The 17,070-nt window shown below is 42.2% G+C and overlaps 1 protein-coding gene across 1 annotated transcript in view; it reads left to right on the top strand.

The window, feature by feature from the left end:
- Window positions 1–15,257, top strand: part of LOC149870177 (uncharacterized) — a 100,148-nt gene extending 84,891 nt beyond the window's left edge. The window contains exon 2 of the mRNA XM_090034498.1: window positions 14,352–15,257. Within this exon, the coding sequence (XP_089890624.1) occupies window positions 14,352–15,257 (906 nt within the window). The remainder of the gene's footprint in view (window positions 1–14,351) is intronic.
- Window positions 15,258–17,070: the final 1,813 nt, after the last annotated feature.

Below are 17,070 nucleotides of genomic sequence, written 5' to 3'. Positions count from 1 at the left end.
AATTTTAGTGTTCCTTTATTGTTCCAATTATGAATGTCCATGTTGCTAATCTATGAATGATAGCAAAACTGAAGTTTCATAATAGCAAATAAATGTAATTGTGCTTTTGAACTACTGGGGAGAATTCCTTGGCAAAATCAGTCTGCATTGATCATTTTCTCACAATAGTAGAGGTATCAGCAGATACAAAAAAGTTTAGACCAACATAAGAAGGATACTTCCATGTGTCGATATTAAACATTATAGTTAGGGAGACAGTATATTGGGACTTCCCAGACCACAGAATGCTGTACTCTTTAAGGAAAGGGGTAAAGGACAGCTCATAGGAACTGCATACATAATCTTTCCTTTAGTATCTAGCCCCTGCAACACAGAGATAAAGACCTACATATTACATAGCAAGGGTGGGCCCAGTCCTACCAGGAACTAAAAAGCCCTTTCAATAGCTGAAGGGAGGCCATTGAATTTCTAACTACATCCTTAGGACAAAAGATGATAAAACAGGAATGGGACACATGGAGATACAGAATACTGTGCTACATGGACCTGAAATCTGACCTCATATGACGCTTTATCTTTTAATATCATAATAAGCCTTTCAGCAGGAAAAAAAAATATTCCTCAACATACTATAATAATAACATGGTTCTTAATAATGTTATGTTGAGTAAGATCAAAATTGTAAAGAAAATAAGGAAAAAAGAAATGGAAAATACATTTTTCCCATGCTGTGTAATCTTAATGTCACAGATTACTGTCAGCATTACAGATGGAGTTCTATTTTTTGCCAAAATGATCACATGTTTTTTTTCGCATGAAGAAAAGATGCTTCAGTATAGAATTTCTAAAGTAGCAACACATACTAAGAAAAAAAAATACATAGAAGAATGTATATTGCCTGGTGTCTGCCTGTCATGGCTAAGGATAGAATAAATACCAAAAACTGAAGTACTTTGCCCTATAATATACTTCTGTTAGCCTGCTGCTGATGGAACCCTTGATAATTTTCTCCAGGATCTTTCCAAGGATGAATGTTAGACTGATTGGTCTGTAATTCCCTTAGTTTTCCATCCATTCCTTCCTGTCTTCAAGATTTGGACCACATTGTCTCTTTTCCAATCCTCTGGTACCTCTCCTGAGCACCATGAGTTCTCAAATACCTTTTGCCATAGGGAATGCTATGATGTTTGCCGGCTTCTTCAGGACCCTCAAGTGCATACCATCCAGGCCTGGGGACTTGTGCATATCGAGTCTTTTGAGGCGTTCCCTCACTTGATCTATGTCAATTGTGGGCCCATCTCTTCATATACCTTACCTAAAAAGAAAATGTAAAAGCCCCCTCTACATTGTTTTCAGACATCCTTTCTTTCTTCAGGGCCTTCTTACAAGTTATATTGAACTGCACAAATGTTGATCAGTCTTGGTGTGTCTACATGTACAATTAAGGGGCTTATTGCTTATTGCTCCAGAGTTTATTGTCCCTAGGAAGCATGATTTCATGTGAGCTTCTGACCATAGCATGTTGAGCTGGGTCAGAGCAACCTCAGCTGGCAGAAGGCCTGGGGGATATCTTGTCAGCTCAAGGTGCTGCTGAGGGACCGGCTGGGGTATGGGGGAGTTTCAATGCAGGGCTAGCTAGTAGGCAGCCCCTGCACTGAAGCACCCTTGTACCCCAGTCAGCTGAGGAAGCATCCACACTTGTGTTGCTGCAGAGTTTTTTTACTCAGCAGCAAGATACTACTTGTATTTACAAGAGTTTACAAGTAGTGTCCTGCTGCAAAGTAAATTAGTTTGCTCCAGCCTAATTTCATAGATTTCATAGATTTCATAGACATTAGGGCTGGAAGGGACCTCGGGAGATCATCTAATAGGATTGTACACATAGAAGCATGATGTTTACTCTGCAGCTAATTAGTTTACTGCACAGTAAATGTGTCCTGTAACTTGCCCAATTAGTGCTAGGCCAGCTGGTGCCTTAGGGACTGAAAGGTAACAATCCCCCCACCCCACACACACACCCATTTCAGGCTTCCCCCCTCCCTCCACCTCAGCCTACTTGTAGTTCCTCTGCTGCCTGTTAACCCTTCTCTGCCTGCTCCCCTAGGACAGACAGGGCAGGCAGCCACAAGTAAACAGAGGTGGGGGAGAGTTAGGAAGTGGGCAGTGGGCAGGGATCTAAGTTGCTGGGGAAGGAGCGGGGACAATAGGCCTAATCCAGGCCAGCAGGTGAGTGGGGATGCATGGGGGGTTTACACTATACTTTAGTGCAACATGACATTTGTAGCATAAATCAGACAAAACACTGCCAGGATGTGGCAGAATTTTAAGCTGCGTAATGAGCAGCAATCCTAGTTTTCTGTGATTTAAAAATATCTCTAATTTTCGCTTTAAAAAAAGTAACCCCAAATTCACATTTTTTCATGATTAAAATGAAACACCATTATCTATATCTATATCTATATCTATATCTATATCTATATCTTATTGGTGTTTCATTAAATCACAGAGAAATTTGGATTTAGAAAACCTTTTTTTAACTGAAAGTATGGGATTTTCTAAATCACGGAAAACCAGGATCCCTAATAACGAATACTTCAAACCAGTTTCAGGTGTTAATGTGAGGACAATACAGGTATTAAGTGGTCCAGGAGTTTTCCAAAATTACTGTGTAACAAGGCCCTTGCTTGCATAATCAGTTTATCTTTATTCTAGCTCCCTCAACATATTGGTTTTAAAATTTCTGACTTATTTTTTCAATTGAAGATCATTAAAGATCATTCCTACTAATATTTCTTTATACTTCTTTTAAAATATTGGTTATTAAAATTAAATATAGAAATATCTATCTTCTTTATAAAGGAATATCATGATTCTCTTTTTTCAAATATTTCTTAGGAAATCATTTATTTTACCTACAGCAAGTGTCTGCTGAACATATTTCATTATTGTCAAAGTTTTCCAAAATGTTCAATGTTAATATCAGTTCTGTTTGAGCTTTTAGATTTGAGATATTGTTCCACTGCCTTAGTTCAATTTTTGAAGGAAAAATAAAATAGTATTATCTGAAGCTTTTAAAGATAGCAGTTGCCTGCCAACCTATTTTTCCTACCAGTGTTCCTTCCAATGGCCTTTAGGACACACCAAAATGTTTATAATTAAAAAAGTAATGCATTAAAGTCATTATACACATGCAGAACATGAGAACCTATGCCAATACAGCTTGGATACTTAGTGTGTCTTTTACCATGGAACTATTTTACACTTTAATCCTGTTGAAATACTTGCACAAAATCTTGGATATATCAAAATTAAGCTATTTTGAGAGTTAGAAATGTCTTATACTTTTCTAAGTTGTTTCTCTTGTATGAAAATTATAGAAGGATATAGATCAATCATTCCTTTTATTACATTGAATATTTTCCACTGTAAAGTTTGAAGTGTTTGCTTTTATGCTGCATTGCAAGCAGGTTCTTTTTCCAGGCGGTAGGTTCCAATATAATATATATTTAAGCTGGAAACTGTAAGTCATTTTCTATTATGGAATATATCAAAATAAAATATGAGTATGATGATTTACCAAAAGGTCCTTTACCGTTTGTGATTGCAAAATAAAAAAAAATTATCTCTTGGTCATATGAAAAAATGGTAAATTATTCTTCTTGGTACCTGACCAGTAGGGAATGAATTAATTTTATTGAAATGGGCTTCAGGAAATGCTCCTTTAAAACAGGTAATCAAATTAGACTTTCTCATTTTAAAATTCACTAGTTACAGGCAATTCTTGAAATGGCTGGTTGCTTTTTTCAGTTGGAGTTACTTGCATTACTTTAAAAATGTTCGTGTTATATTATTTGTTTTGTATTTATTTACTTTTCAATTGGATCTTAACTATTCTTTCAGACCCTCTAAACTTACTGACAGTTTAAAAATTAAATGGTAATAGACTATTCAGATGAATGATGGTAAACACTGACAAAACCTCAGTGTTGGCCCAATCCTCAACCTTTTGGAGTTAATGGAGTCAGGACCAGACCTATTATTCTTTCTGTCACACAGAAGACTTTAAAATAAAACAAAATAGCATTAGGTAAGAGGGAGCTCTATTATCAGTAAAATTATTTGTTATTTAGTCAAATGCTGCCTTTGCATTGACCAATCTTTTATCACACCTACTAACATAACTCTGATATCTGCTGGAGTTATAATAGTAATTATGAGAATAATGATAATACCTGAGAAGCTTGGCATAAACCAATGCATGGGTAGAATGTAGCAGACCATGCTAAGCCATGCCTGCTTGCTCACAGAGGACCTATGAGGTTGGGCATGCCACTTTTTGGATAATTTAATCCCTGTGAATGCTTGTACACCAGGGCATTTAGATCAACCTAAACTTTATTAGGTTGATCTAAATGTAACATTTGTATGTACCCAAATGCTTTGCATTTGGAATCTTGCCCAACTTTATCTCAGTTATGCAGTTGGTCCAATAAAAGGCATTGCTTGTCAAATAATTCTTGGGCCATCACAGCTACAATATCAATGTAGCCCTACCATATTAAGTGGCACACTTTATAATGCCATCTGTAGGCCTGTGTGAAATTTCACTGGAAGTTTCATTTCGATGCTGTTTTGACTTGTTTCAAGCTTGAAACAGTGAAATCAAAATGAAACAGAGAGCTTCAAAACAGCCTCAAAATGAAACAAGGCAAACTGAAAGGGCGTCTGGGAATGCCTGATCACCAAAAAAGTGGCGTACACTCGGTGAAAGGGGGATGCTATCTCCAAAGAGGAGTATACCTCCTCTGCTTGGGCCTGTAGGGGGGGCTGTCAGGAAAACTAAGGTGGACATAGAGCTAGGACTTACATCCAAAATCAAAGATAACAAAAAGTCCTTTTTCAAATGTATAGGGAGGATGAAGAAAGCACCAGGCAATGTGGGGCCACTGCAAGATCCTTTGGACAATCTGGTGGTTGTGCCAGAGGAGAAAGCAGACCTCTTTAACCAACTCTTCACCTCTGTTTTCTTGGCAGGGACTGGGACTTCCCCACCGTAATGCAAGATGGACTCTAGGGGAACGCCTCCAGACCTCAGATTGAGGACGACCAGGTTAGAGAGCTTCTGGAGGGGCTGGACGTGTTCAAATCAGTGGGTCCAGATGCTCTCCACCCCAGGGTGTTGAGGGAGCTAGCAGGGGTTATTGTAGGGCCCTTGGCATGGCTTTATGAGCGCTTGTGGTACTCGTGCCAGGTGCCGGATGATTGGAAGGTAGCCAACGTGGTCCCCATCTTTGAAAAAGGGACGAGGGAGGACCCAGGCAACTATAGGCCCGTCAGTCTTACCTCAATCCTAGGGAAACTCTTTGAGAAGATCATCATGGAGCACATCTGTGATGGGCTGGCCTCAGAGATGATGCTCAAGGGCAACCAGCACGGTTTCATTAGGGGCAGGTCATGTCAGACCAACCTGATTGCCTTTTATGATCAGGTCACAAAAGCCTTGGATACAGATGATGCCATGGATGTAGTCTTTCTGGACTTCAGCAAGGCCTTTGACACCATCTCCCACCCAATCCTCATTAAGAAATTGGGTGACTGTGGCATTGATGCCTACACAGTTAGATGGATTGCAGATTGGCTGAAGGGTCGCACTCAGAGGGTGGTGGTGGATGGGTCATATTCAACCTGGGGGGAAGTGGGCAGCGGAGTCCCCCAGTGCTTGGTCCTTGGGCCCACGCTGTTCAATCTCTTTATCAGTGATTTGGATGATGGGGTGAAAAGCACCCTGTTTAAATTCGCTGATGATACCAAAATTTGGGGTGAGGTGAGCACACTAGTAGGGAGGGAAAGACTGCAGCAAAACTTGGATAGGTTACAGGGGTGGGCTAGCAAAAACAGAACACTTCATGCGCTTCAACACTGACAAGTCCAGGGTGCTGCACTTGGTCAGTAGTGACCAGCAGCACACTTATAAGATGAGAAACTCCCTTCTTGAGAGCATGGAGGCAGAGATGGATCTTGGAGTCATTATTGACTCCAAGATGAACATGGGCCAACAATGTGAGGTCACAGTTTGCAGGGCTAACCGGACCTTGTCGTGCATCCACAGGTGCATCTCTAGCACGGCCAAGGAGGTGATCCTCCACCTCTATGCGACACTGGTCAGGCCACAGCTGGAGTACTGTGTCCAGTTCTGTGCGCCCCACTTCAGGAGGTATCTGGACAATATTGAGGGGGTCCAGAGGAGGGCCACCTGCATGATTCGGGGACTACAGGGCAGACCCTACAATGAGAGACTGCAGAACCTGAACCTGTTCAGCCTTCACAAGAGAAGGCTGAGGGGGACCTGGTGACCATATATAAACTCACTAGCGGGGGACCAGAAGGGTTTGGGAGAGACCTTGTTTCTCCTAGCACCCCCTGGCATAACAAGGAATAACAGCCACAAGTTGTTGGAGAGTAGGTTTAGATTAGACATCTGCAAGAACTACTTCACAGTTAGGGCAGCTAGGATCTGGAACCAACTTCCAAGGGAAGTTGTGCTGGCTCCTACCCTGGGGGTCTTTAAGAGGAGGCTTGATGCCTACCTAGCTGGGACCATTTGGGCCCAGTTTTTTTTCTCCTGCCCTGGCAGGGGGTGAGACTTGAAGATCTATAAGTTCCCTTCTGACCCTACTTCTATGATTCTATGATTCTATGAAATGTTTTGAAATTTTCAAAACATTTAGAGTTTTGAAACTCAACCTGGGCTTGCCTTCAGGGAAATAGAAAATACAGTAAGGAGAGGGAGTGGAAAGAGTGGGGAAGGAACGCTCTCATTATTGACTGTGTAGTTGGCCAGTGACTGATCCTTCCAAGGTCCCTTCCAACTAGAGTGCTCTGGGGGAGGGATGGAAAAAACTACATAAAAAGCAGCATTGTTTTGCCTGTCAGCAGCTGGAGGCTGGAGGCTCAGGGCTCCAGAACCTGGACTCCCCCTGCACCTACCTCCTTGACAGCTGGCAGGCTTCATGGCCTAAGCAGGGGCTAGTATGCCTGCAGCTTTCACCCTGCTTCACCTTAAGACACACAGTTTTATCCATGTCATGAGTTTTGCTTGTCCGCAGCTTGAGGTGCAATTTCCCCCAAACCCCTGTACCTATCTCCTTGAAACTTGGCATTCTTCATGGCTTCTGCAGGAGCTAGCATGCCTGAAGTTTCAACCCCACTGTGGCTTAATACGTACATGTGACATGAGTTCTACTTTCAAGAATTTGAGGTACAGTTTCTCCAAACTCTCTGCACCTATCTCCTGAAGACTTGGCAAGCTTTGTGCCCGTAGAAGGGGCTACCATTTCTACACATTTCATCCAAATCAGGCCAGAAATGGCAAAGTTATAGGATGTTTTGAGCTTCCTCATTATAGCCTATGGACAAAACATCAAAACAGTATTGAAATAGCAACATTGTTTTGACAAAACAAAATGAAACAGCAGTTTTGAATCAAAACAAAATTTGAATGAAATGCTGTTCCATCAAAATGTTGAAATGCAAGATGAAATGGAACAGTGCCATTTCGCACAACCTAGTCATCTGGTGGGATGGCAACGTCAAAAAGCAGGATGTTTCATAGTTTCTAGGGTCGGAAGGGACCTGAATAGATCATCTAGTCTGACCCCCTGCCATGGCAGGAAAGAGTACTGGGGTCAAACGACCCCAGCAAGGTGTTCATATAATCTCCTCTTAAAGACCCCCAGGGTAGGAGCCAGCACCACTTCTGTTGGAAGCTGGTTCCAGACCCTAGCCGCCCTGACCGTGAAGTAGCGCCTCCTGATATCTAACCTAAACCTACCCTCTGCCAGCTTGTGACCATTATTCCAGGTTACTCCTGGCAATGCTCGGGTGAATAGGGACTTCCCAATGCCTGCTGATCCCCCCTGACTAGTTTGTAACAGGCCACTAGATCCCCCCTGAGCCTTCTCTTGTGGAGGCTGAACAGGTTCAGGTCCCATAGCCTTGTTATCCACAGCCAAGATATAGGCAATATATGCTTGGACATTTCCCCCCTTCCCCCTCCCTCCTTTGTTCAGTTACTTTTGGCTTGATGAAATTTGTTTCATTCTGTTTCTTTCTTAGTGAAACCCACATGCTGTCCATCTTCAGTTCCTAGGCATAGTGCATACATTAACATTTTTGTTCTGGATGCATGAACAGAGCTGCCATTTAGAGAACCACAAGTCAAGCCTGGGAGGTTGTCCAAGGTCTAGTTGGTGTGAGTTAGAAATCATGTTAAGCGCACAGAGCAACACCCCCCTGATTTGATGATCTAACAAGTTTTCACCACATAGCCTGGGTAGGAGTCAGACATGCTCTCCTAAATCTATCTGAATGTTAGCTTGGACGGGAACAGGAGTAGTTTGATTTTTTTTTCAGTGTCTTGTAGTAACTTCTTATTCAACTCCACTTTAAGTATGACCACTTGAATATATAGGGCCATTCCCCTCAGAAGACAAAACTCAGCCACTTTTGTTGTTGTTTGCGTTTTGCCTGCATCCATTCTAAATCTTTCTCTTGATATATTTGCAAATACTTCTAACACCACAAATTATAATTTAGAATGATTCCCTTGTACAAGCCTTCATAAGAAAGATAGCATTATTTAATCAGAAACTCCCTATACTATGCATGTAGCAAGACATTTCAAATTTTATTTCACATGGAAATAGAGACTCTGATAAAGACAACTGGATCACAATATTACACATTTTACATGACAGTCCAGTCATCAGTCCAAAGAGATATAAAAAAAACTGTCCAGAAGATTATACAGTAATAAGGAAAGGGAGGGTACTAGATAGCAGCCAGCTGTAAATATCTGTTACTGAGCTGGCAGTGAAAATGGACCGTTTGACTAGGAAAATGTAATGCCGATTGACAGCAGGCTGATCTATAATCTGAGATTTACTGAAAATATGCTTTTCTCATGTATGATTGAATTTGACCTTCAGAACATTGTGAGGAAAAGCGGGGTGGGGAGGGGTGGGAATGTACTTCCTATTTTGGCCTGAACAGCCATGAAAAAGAAATGACAACAGACATGTATCACATCCTGACAAGCACTGAATTTGAAGGAGTGGCCTTGACCATTTGAAGTAGTTAAAATTACCTCAAATGTCTAGTCTCCTGGTAAACAAGAGCCAGATGCTCTTATCATAAGAGATGGAAAGCCACTGGCTTGTTGTGACCATGTTATGGAACCAGGCTAAAGACTTGGTTTCAGTAGCAATTTTGTCTGGTTGCATAATATGGTTTGGATCTGTATAAATAAAGGGAAGATAAACTATGTTAGAATATAGTCAGCTCATGAATATTTTACACCACATAATCTACCGTATTAGGCATGGCCGGCAAATTGGTGGCCTATAGGCCACCTGCAGACTGCAAGGGATTATCATGTGACCCACAGAGCCATCTGGCCATGGCTTCTCCAGTTACTCTTGCTGCTATGGCAACTGGCAGCTCTAGGCTTCCACTCTCTCTTCAAGCTTCTGCTTCCTACCCTGCTCCCCAGGATAGGGTGGCGTGGTGGTGGGAGAGAACCAGGCAGGGCTCCTTGCTGCTTGTGCTCTGTGTGTAGCCAAGAGGAGTAGAGCCAGGCTGAGCACATGGTTGGGAGTGGAAATGAGCTACCTGAACATTGTGGGTGGAGCCCCAGGAGGTCTTTGATTTGGATGCAGCCTGCAAGGTGTGCACCCTCCCTCCCACTACCACCCAGAAGTTAGACAACTGTTGTATAAAAGATCTAAGGGTTTATCGTGAGGGGGGGTTGTTGAATGAAGATGAATATATATGTTCCTGTCATCTCTTTCTTCAGAAGAAATCATAGAGCTAAGCTTTAGTGAAATGCTTGTGCAATGCTTGGTTTATTCTCAGCTTGAACAAGTTAGTAACATTGTACAGAATTGTAAAAATTATGGCATCTATGTAGGCACTTAAGTAAATTCCACTGCACAGAACAAAACATTTATCAGCTTAGGCAATGCCATCTGAAAATATATAGAATATTAGTGTTAGTATTACATAAGCTAAAGCTAATTAACATTAATATTATATAATACTTACATAAATATTATATTCCAGTTCACTATAAGAAAGATGTCTTTTTTGTGGCAATATACTAAAAAAGGGCTGGTTAGGTTTGATTTTTGAAGGTTCTTGAGCCTAAGATTTTGCTCAAGATCAGTTAAATTCTGACCAGCAGTCCATTTTGCCCCTGCTCTACACACCACAAAACTCATTAGTACCTATATTCGGCTACTTATGAATAAATTTGGGATTGCAAGGTTCACAGTGCGCATACCCATAATCCATCCAATTTGATCATTCTAAGTAACTAACTCCATTAAGACCCAGTTTGATACTGTGGGAGTATTTGATTCCCAGTGTAAAGGAATTAAGATATGCTTCAAGGAAACCAAACTCGGGTTAACAGCCCTCAAATAAGTTAATATTACAGTTGATTGACATCCAGCCTATCTTTTCCCTACTAAACTAGCAATTAATAGGATAGAAACAAGGCCTTTCTCATCCCACTTTCAGGCAGACTGCTTCATGAGTCATGATTCATGACCACTGCATCAGACTGTCTGGGTGGTAGGTGTAATGAGGCCAGATGAAAACCCTGGACCCAGCCAGTCCCAAGCAGGTAAATTAATTCCCTGAACAGGTGCCACCTGCAGCAAACCCAGAGCAGTGTACTAGTCCTACTAGTCCTAGCTGGGTTGAGTGAGGAAATCGGGGCATCCAATGCCCTGAAGCCACAGGTAATACTGCCCACCCACTCCAGCCCTTTAAAGCCTGGCCCAGGTTGTTGTGTCCTTGGCTAGGAAAAGAGTAAAAGCCTTTGCTGCTCACTCTCTGTGCACTTCCTTATTGGTTATGCTGGTTTTTGATTCCTGGCTCTGGTTCTGGTAGGACTCTTGGTATCCGTTGATTATATGTTTCTGTTTTTGATTCTGGTTTGATCTCCAGCTATGGCTTTTTGTTTCTGATCATGGTTAAACCTCAGCTCATCTTGTCTCTTGTTCTGGGTTTTGACCCTGGTCTGTCTTGACTTTGGCTGTGAGTTCCAGTTCCAGTTCCCAACCCCACCCATCACCCCACTCCCCAGACACCAGCTCCTGTGAAACCAACCTGGACCTCATTCATGCTTCAAGTGCCTAGCTACTTGGCCACAGTGCCCATCATTGGTTGTTAACAGTGGACATAATCTACCCTACTCCTAAAGCTGGGTTACTGTGCAGTCAAGAAGGCAAAAAACAAGTGATTAGAAGAACAATCATTAGTGTCTGTTGTCTCGGGTTTATAGTACACTGGCTGTGAGGAGTGAGTTTTGGTCCCTATACTTACGGTCTAATTTTGTTTATTTTTAACAAATATGTAATGATAGTACTTACAACAGCATTTCTTTTAGTTCACAGTGGTGTAAGTGGTACATTAGGCATTCAATAAACTTTCATTAAATGTCTTAACTAATTTACTTGCAGGGTTAGAACCCAAGATTCCTTCTCTTTCATGGTAGTGCCCACAACTTTGCATCAAAGAATTAGGTTCTCTCTTGTTCTGTTTTCTTGATAGTAAAGTTTACAGTACTATGTATCAAAAACCTCCCAGCTGTGATATCTGAAGACAGCACTTAAAAAAATATAGAGAAATGAACTTTAATCCTCTAATCTTAATAAGGTCTCCATGATACCTTGTTTCTAAGAGATATCTTGGAGTAGGCCTCAGGAATCATCTTGTTCCTTTAATTAGAAATTCATTGCTTAATCAATTGTTGAAGAGTACTCCTTACAAAAAAGGAACAGAAACTAGAAACACGTATTATGGTGCATGATATACCATGGAAAGCATAGTGCAGTTTAAAAGGACATACCTGCCTCTGTCTTTTTAATATTAAATAAATGATGGGTCATGTACTGACAATGAAAAAACAAACAAACATTAGTTCATCTGCTAAGGTATCAGTAATAAGTGTATTTAACTAAAAAGAAAGAGATAAACCTATTAGGTCAGTGATTATGTAGTAGGGTGAGATGGATAATGCTAGAAACTACCAATAAACAGATAAAATTTCTAAGGGTGGCCTGTTTTGTTTTGTTTTGTTTTTTCTTATGGAAATTGGGCAATGTTTTATGATAAACACTATAGAGATAAAGAAACTTGGGGAGGGGGAAGAATTGTAGAAAGCAACAGAGCTATTAGAACTACTGGTTACACTATTTCAGTCATTTGTTAACAGTTAGGATGTCACTGATGTTGTTTTACATCCTGTAAGTAGATGGGATATGATTTTACAATTCCACCATGTTAATAGCACTCAAAACTTGAGTGACTTCACATTAACAAGCACTAAGGGCCTCTAAAGTTATGTAAATTTCAATCATCATGATTTTTGAGCTGTGCTGCCTAGATCAATTAAGTAAACTTCTGGCTGTTCACCAGGGATAAAGCCACCAATCTGTGGTCCTTCAGTATCCCATGAGGCACTAAGTGGACTAGTGACCATCTAGTACTATATGGTCATGGACCAACAGGTGGGGACAGCAGGCAGTAGGTGAGTAAGGAGATAGGGAAAAGTAATGAAGTTTCCTTCATTACTTTTGAAGGTGGGGACCAGAGGGAAGAGGGAAGGTCTAGAGGGGAGAATATGAAGGGGTGAGTGGGGATCTGCTGGACTGCTACCTCCTACACCCATGCTCTGGCACCCTGATCCTCCCTGACTTACTAGATTACTGCATTAAACCCCTTGATATGTCTCTCCACTCCTGTATCACCACCCTGGTCAGCTTGAGGGCAGTGAAGCAGGGGGCCTTCCCTACGTGCTCCTGGGTTCCCTGCAGCCCATGCTACTCTCTTTGAACCAACCCTGCTGGCCCCAGTCTCATAAATAAGAGTATGAGAGTTAGGGTGAGGGGAGAGAACCTGCCAGGCTGATGCAAGACCTGGAAGGGGCTGGATCTGGACACACAGGAGCAATGAGCTGCAGGGAACTTGGGAGCAGGCAGGAAAAAGACATCTCCTTTCCCCTGCCAGTCTTGGTCTGATAGGGGTGTCATGACAGTGATGGGAGGAGGGTGATTGGTTAGTGGAGTTCTTTGGAGGGTGGAGGGAGTGATCAGGGTCTCAGGGAAAGGCAAGCAGTGTGGGGGAACCTCCTGCCCTGCTTGGCCTAAGCAATGGATAGAGGCAGAGTGTTGGGCAGGCTCAGAACAGACCTGCAGCCCCTGCCACTACTGGCTATGCCTGTAGTAGAAGGAATGAACAGTGCATGTTAGGCAGGGTATTCAACTTGAATGTGCTACTTATCACTGGCATGTGTTTAACCTTAACAGGGACCAAAATTCCCTACAATTAACAATTGATAACTGTAATGTGTAATCTCACCCTCACTCACTGATAAACACCTGTGTTTTTATACCATACTCACAAGGAATCAGTGGTATAAAAACAGAGTTGAGACCTTAGGGAGTTGTAGTTCAAGAAGCAGGGTGGGAGAGGGGTGTGTGGTAGCCAAGAATTGAGGGAGAAAGTCCATAGGAGTCTTACTGGAAAGGACCATGAATGACTGGTGCCTTCTGAGGGGGCACAATTGAGGGCAGCAGCATTGGCGGTGGGGTGGTGTGTGGTGACCATCCTGTTACCTGTCAGCTCTGTTTTCCTGAGGGAAACCTGGCACCCAGCTTGCTGGACTTAAAAAGGACTTTTTCTATTCCCCACCCCCACACCTCATTTAACCAGAACTAACTAAGCAGAAGAAACGTTTAATAGGCATCTCAGTCCATACATTCCCCGGTCCCACTATGGGAGGCCAATTTAAACTTGATTGACTAAAACTCAGTTGCCAGGTTAGGGAATGCTGAGGCAAGAAACCAAGTCAGAGGGGATATGGGCAATATTTAAACAATGGTTAAGGGTTCGTCACAACATCCAGCCCATTGAAGCCCTGACCACAAATGCTGTCATACTTTTCCCGGGATGACTGGTAGAAGTCCACCCCACAAAGTTTATGAACATTCATGCTAAACTGAGGCTTATTCACAACAAGTAAAAATACAAAAACCTGGTTTTGGAAGCTATCTGAGAAGAAACATTAAGGTATCCCCTCCAGTTTTTCTGTTATCCATAAGAATTTCATGCTGGCTCCTAAGAGTCTGGTTACTCCTTAACTATTCAAGTTAAGGTCTAATAAAAGATATCAGATTCACCCAAAGAACCTTGTCTGCCTATGTCCTTAGACCAGCATGGCTACAACCTACACCTCTGTAACATGGAAGATATTGAATTCAGCCGTTTGAAATGGAACCCACAAGAAACCCACAGATCAACACACATATCTGCACAGAACCAGCAATCACCCTAAAAACACCAAGAAAGCTGTGATATACAGCCAAGCCCTCAGATTCCACCGAATTTGCACTGAAGAGAACACCTGGGATTCCCACCTCACCAATCTTAAAAAGGCTTTCACACAACAAGGACACTCCTTCAGAGAGAGAGATCACATGTTTGAAAGAGCCATCCAGATACCACAGAAAGAACTACTGCAGTACAGCAGAAACCCCCCCGCAAATCGCACACCGCTGGTTATGACATATCACCCCTCCCTTGAACCTGTATGGAAAATCCTCAAACAATTGCAACCCATACTAGAAAGAGATCCCATTCGTAAAAAGATCTTCCCAGAGCCACCCATACTAGCCTTCAAACAAGCACCAAACCTCGCTAACCTCATCACCAGAAGCAAATTTCCTCAAGCCCAGAGCACACCAAAAGGATCCAGGCCATGCCATGACAAGAAATGCAAAACCTGTCAACACATCTCCACCACCCCCACAATTACTACACCCCACAACAGAGCCATCAACATTCTTGGATATTCCAGCTGTACTTCCAAAAATGTAATATATCTCATCCAATGCACCAAATGCCCAGATGGAAAATACGTAGGAGAGACCAAACAACAACCGCTCACTAGAATGAATGCACACCGGAAATCTATCAAAGACAGGAATACTCAATTACCTATGGGGGCACATTTCTCACAAGAAAGCCACTCTCTCTCCAATCTCTCAGTTCTGATCCTCAAAGGAAACTTGCAAAATACTTCCCAGAGACTAGCCTATGAAGTCCACTTCATCAGCCTCCTGGATACTAAAAATCATGGACTAAATATAGACATTGGATTTATGACACATTATAACCTGCCTAACATCTGACTCCCTAGGTATCTCTCCACTATTCATCCCCCTTCTCTCTCTCCCCACACCCCCCAGCTTGTCTCTCACCCACTGACTCCTCAATCTATATTTTCACTGACAATCTGTCTTGTATGCAGCCTAGCCCCAGCTTTTGGCTTCTTTACTTTTAATTCCATTCAGGAAGAGCACAAACCAATTGCTGAAACTTCCTTAGCCTGACAAAGGGTTTTTGAACCCAAAAGCTTGCTTAATAATTGTTTTCCAACTATTGCAGTTGATCTAATAAAAGATATCAGAGTCACCCAAAGAACCTTGTCTGGTTAGTTCTTATGTTTTTCCTGGTTGTTAATCAGTTTCTTGGGATGTTACAAATGAGATAGCCCCTTGTCTATAGAAAAGACAATTATTTACACAATTAATAGAATGCTTTGAAGAAGCTGAACTGAGGGTTTAAAAAGATGTAAAATCAGCAAACAAGTGTATTTCAAGAGAGAAATCTCTCTGACACCATCCACTGTTGTTCTTGAGAAGCTGGAAGAAACAGATCATCTACCTTTAAGGACTGTGCTAAGAACTTTACCTGTCATCATTGGAATCTGAGTGCCTTGGACTGGTGAGACCCCAGCTCTCTGTCCCTCTGTTGGCATACATTTCTGAACCTGAATTGTGTTACTTAAATTTGGGCTAAGTTTCCTAAATACTCAATGAAACGAGGGTAGTATTGTGATTGTTTTGATTGTTTTCTTTTGCATGTCTATTATTACTAGTACTGCTATACATTTCATATACACTGTTATACATTTCATGTACTCAGCAATAAATAACTTATAGTCAAAGTGGTAGTAACTGAGTATATTTTTCCTTCTCTACTTCTCCTTCCCCACTTGCTCTGCAGCAATGCTTCTTTTACCTTAGCCAAAGATCTCTGTAAAGCCCAGAAATACTTTGGGGTCTTCTCATCAAGAGGCTACCACTACTAGGACAGTTAGGGCAAAAGATTGGGATGTGCTGAGTTTGAAACACATAAGGTGATCAGCTTGTATGGGCTGATTGACCCCGTTTGGCTCAAACATGCCCTTATGAACTGAATGATGGCCCATGATGGTGTCAGCTGGACACCCAGCCAGACTCAGAGGTATTCTGTTTACCTGTGTGTTTGTGTCTGACTGAATTTTATTGTTACCTTAATTAAATGATTCCTGGCATATGAGGTTGTGAACCTATCCATGCTGATCAACCCAGCCAGGTCAGGCATCTCACACTAATCCGTGTGTGTTTGTGTGTGTATGACTTATTTGGTGACTGGAGAAACCCAGCCCCGTTGAAAATGAGTCCTGCAAGATAACTTCACTGGGGGTAAGGTCTTGTAGAAGGTAGAGATACAGCTCCATATAGAAACACAAGTAATACAAGCAGGACAGTGATAGAATTACAAAGACCTTAGAAACATATTCCTAATAAATGAGCGCACCCCAAAGTGATGGGCAAATCTGGTAACAACCCACAAAAGCCAACAGCAGCAGAGATGGTGGGGTTGTGAGCAGCAACCACCAGTAGAAGCTGGCAGTGGTGAGTCGTGGTCAATCTCAGGGGGAGGGAGCATGTACCCCACCACCCATACACCCTGCTATGCATCACCTATGACCCCCCCTTGGCTGTGGTGGCAGCATCTGATACAGTGTATACTCTGACTCTTGCTTTCAAAGCAGCAGAACCACAGTCTGGGAAACTGGTGCCTCCTGAGTTTGGCGGGGTATCAGATTGCTGATGGGGGGAGGTCCCCTGCAGCTGATTGCTGATGGGAGGGGATGGCTAATCACCAAGCTAGTGG

The sequence above is a fragment of the Crocodylus siamensis genome, chromosome 2, assembly GCF_052110815.1.
Source record: "Crocodylus siamensis isolate JL-2025a chromosome 2, ASM5211081v1, whole genome shotgun sequence".
Classification (NCBI taxonomy): Eukaryota; Metazoa; Chordata; order Crocodylia; family Crocodylidae; genus Crocodylus; species Crocodylus siamensis.
The sequence above is the reverse complement of the archived record's forward strand: the minus strand, read 5'-3'. Positions and strand labels throughout refer to the sequence as shown.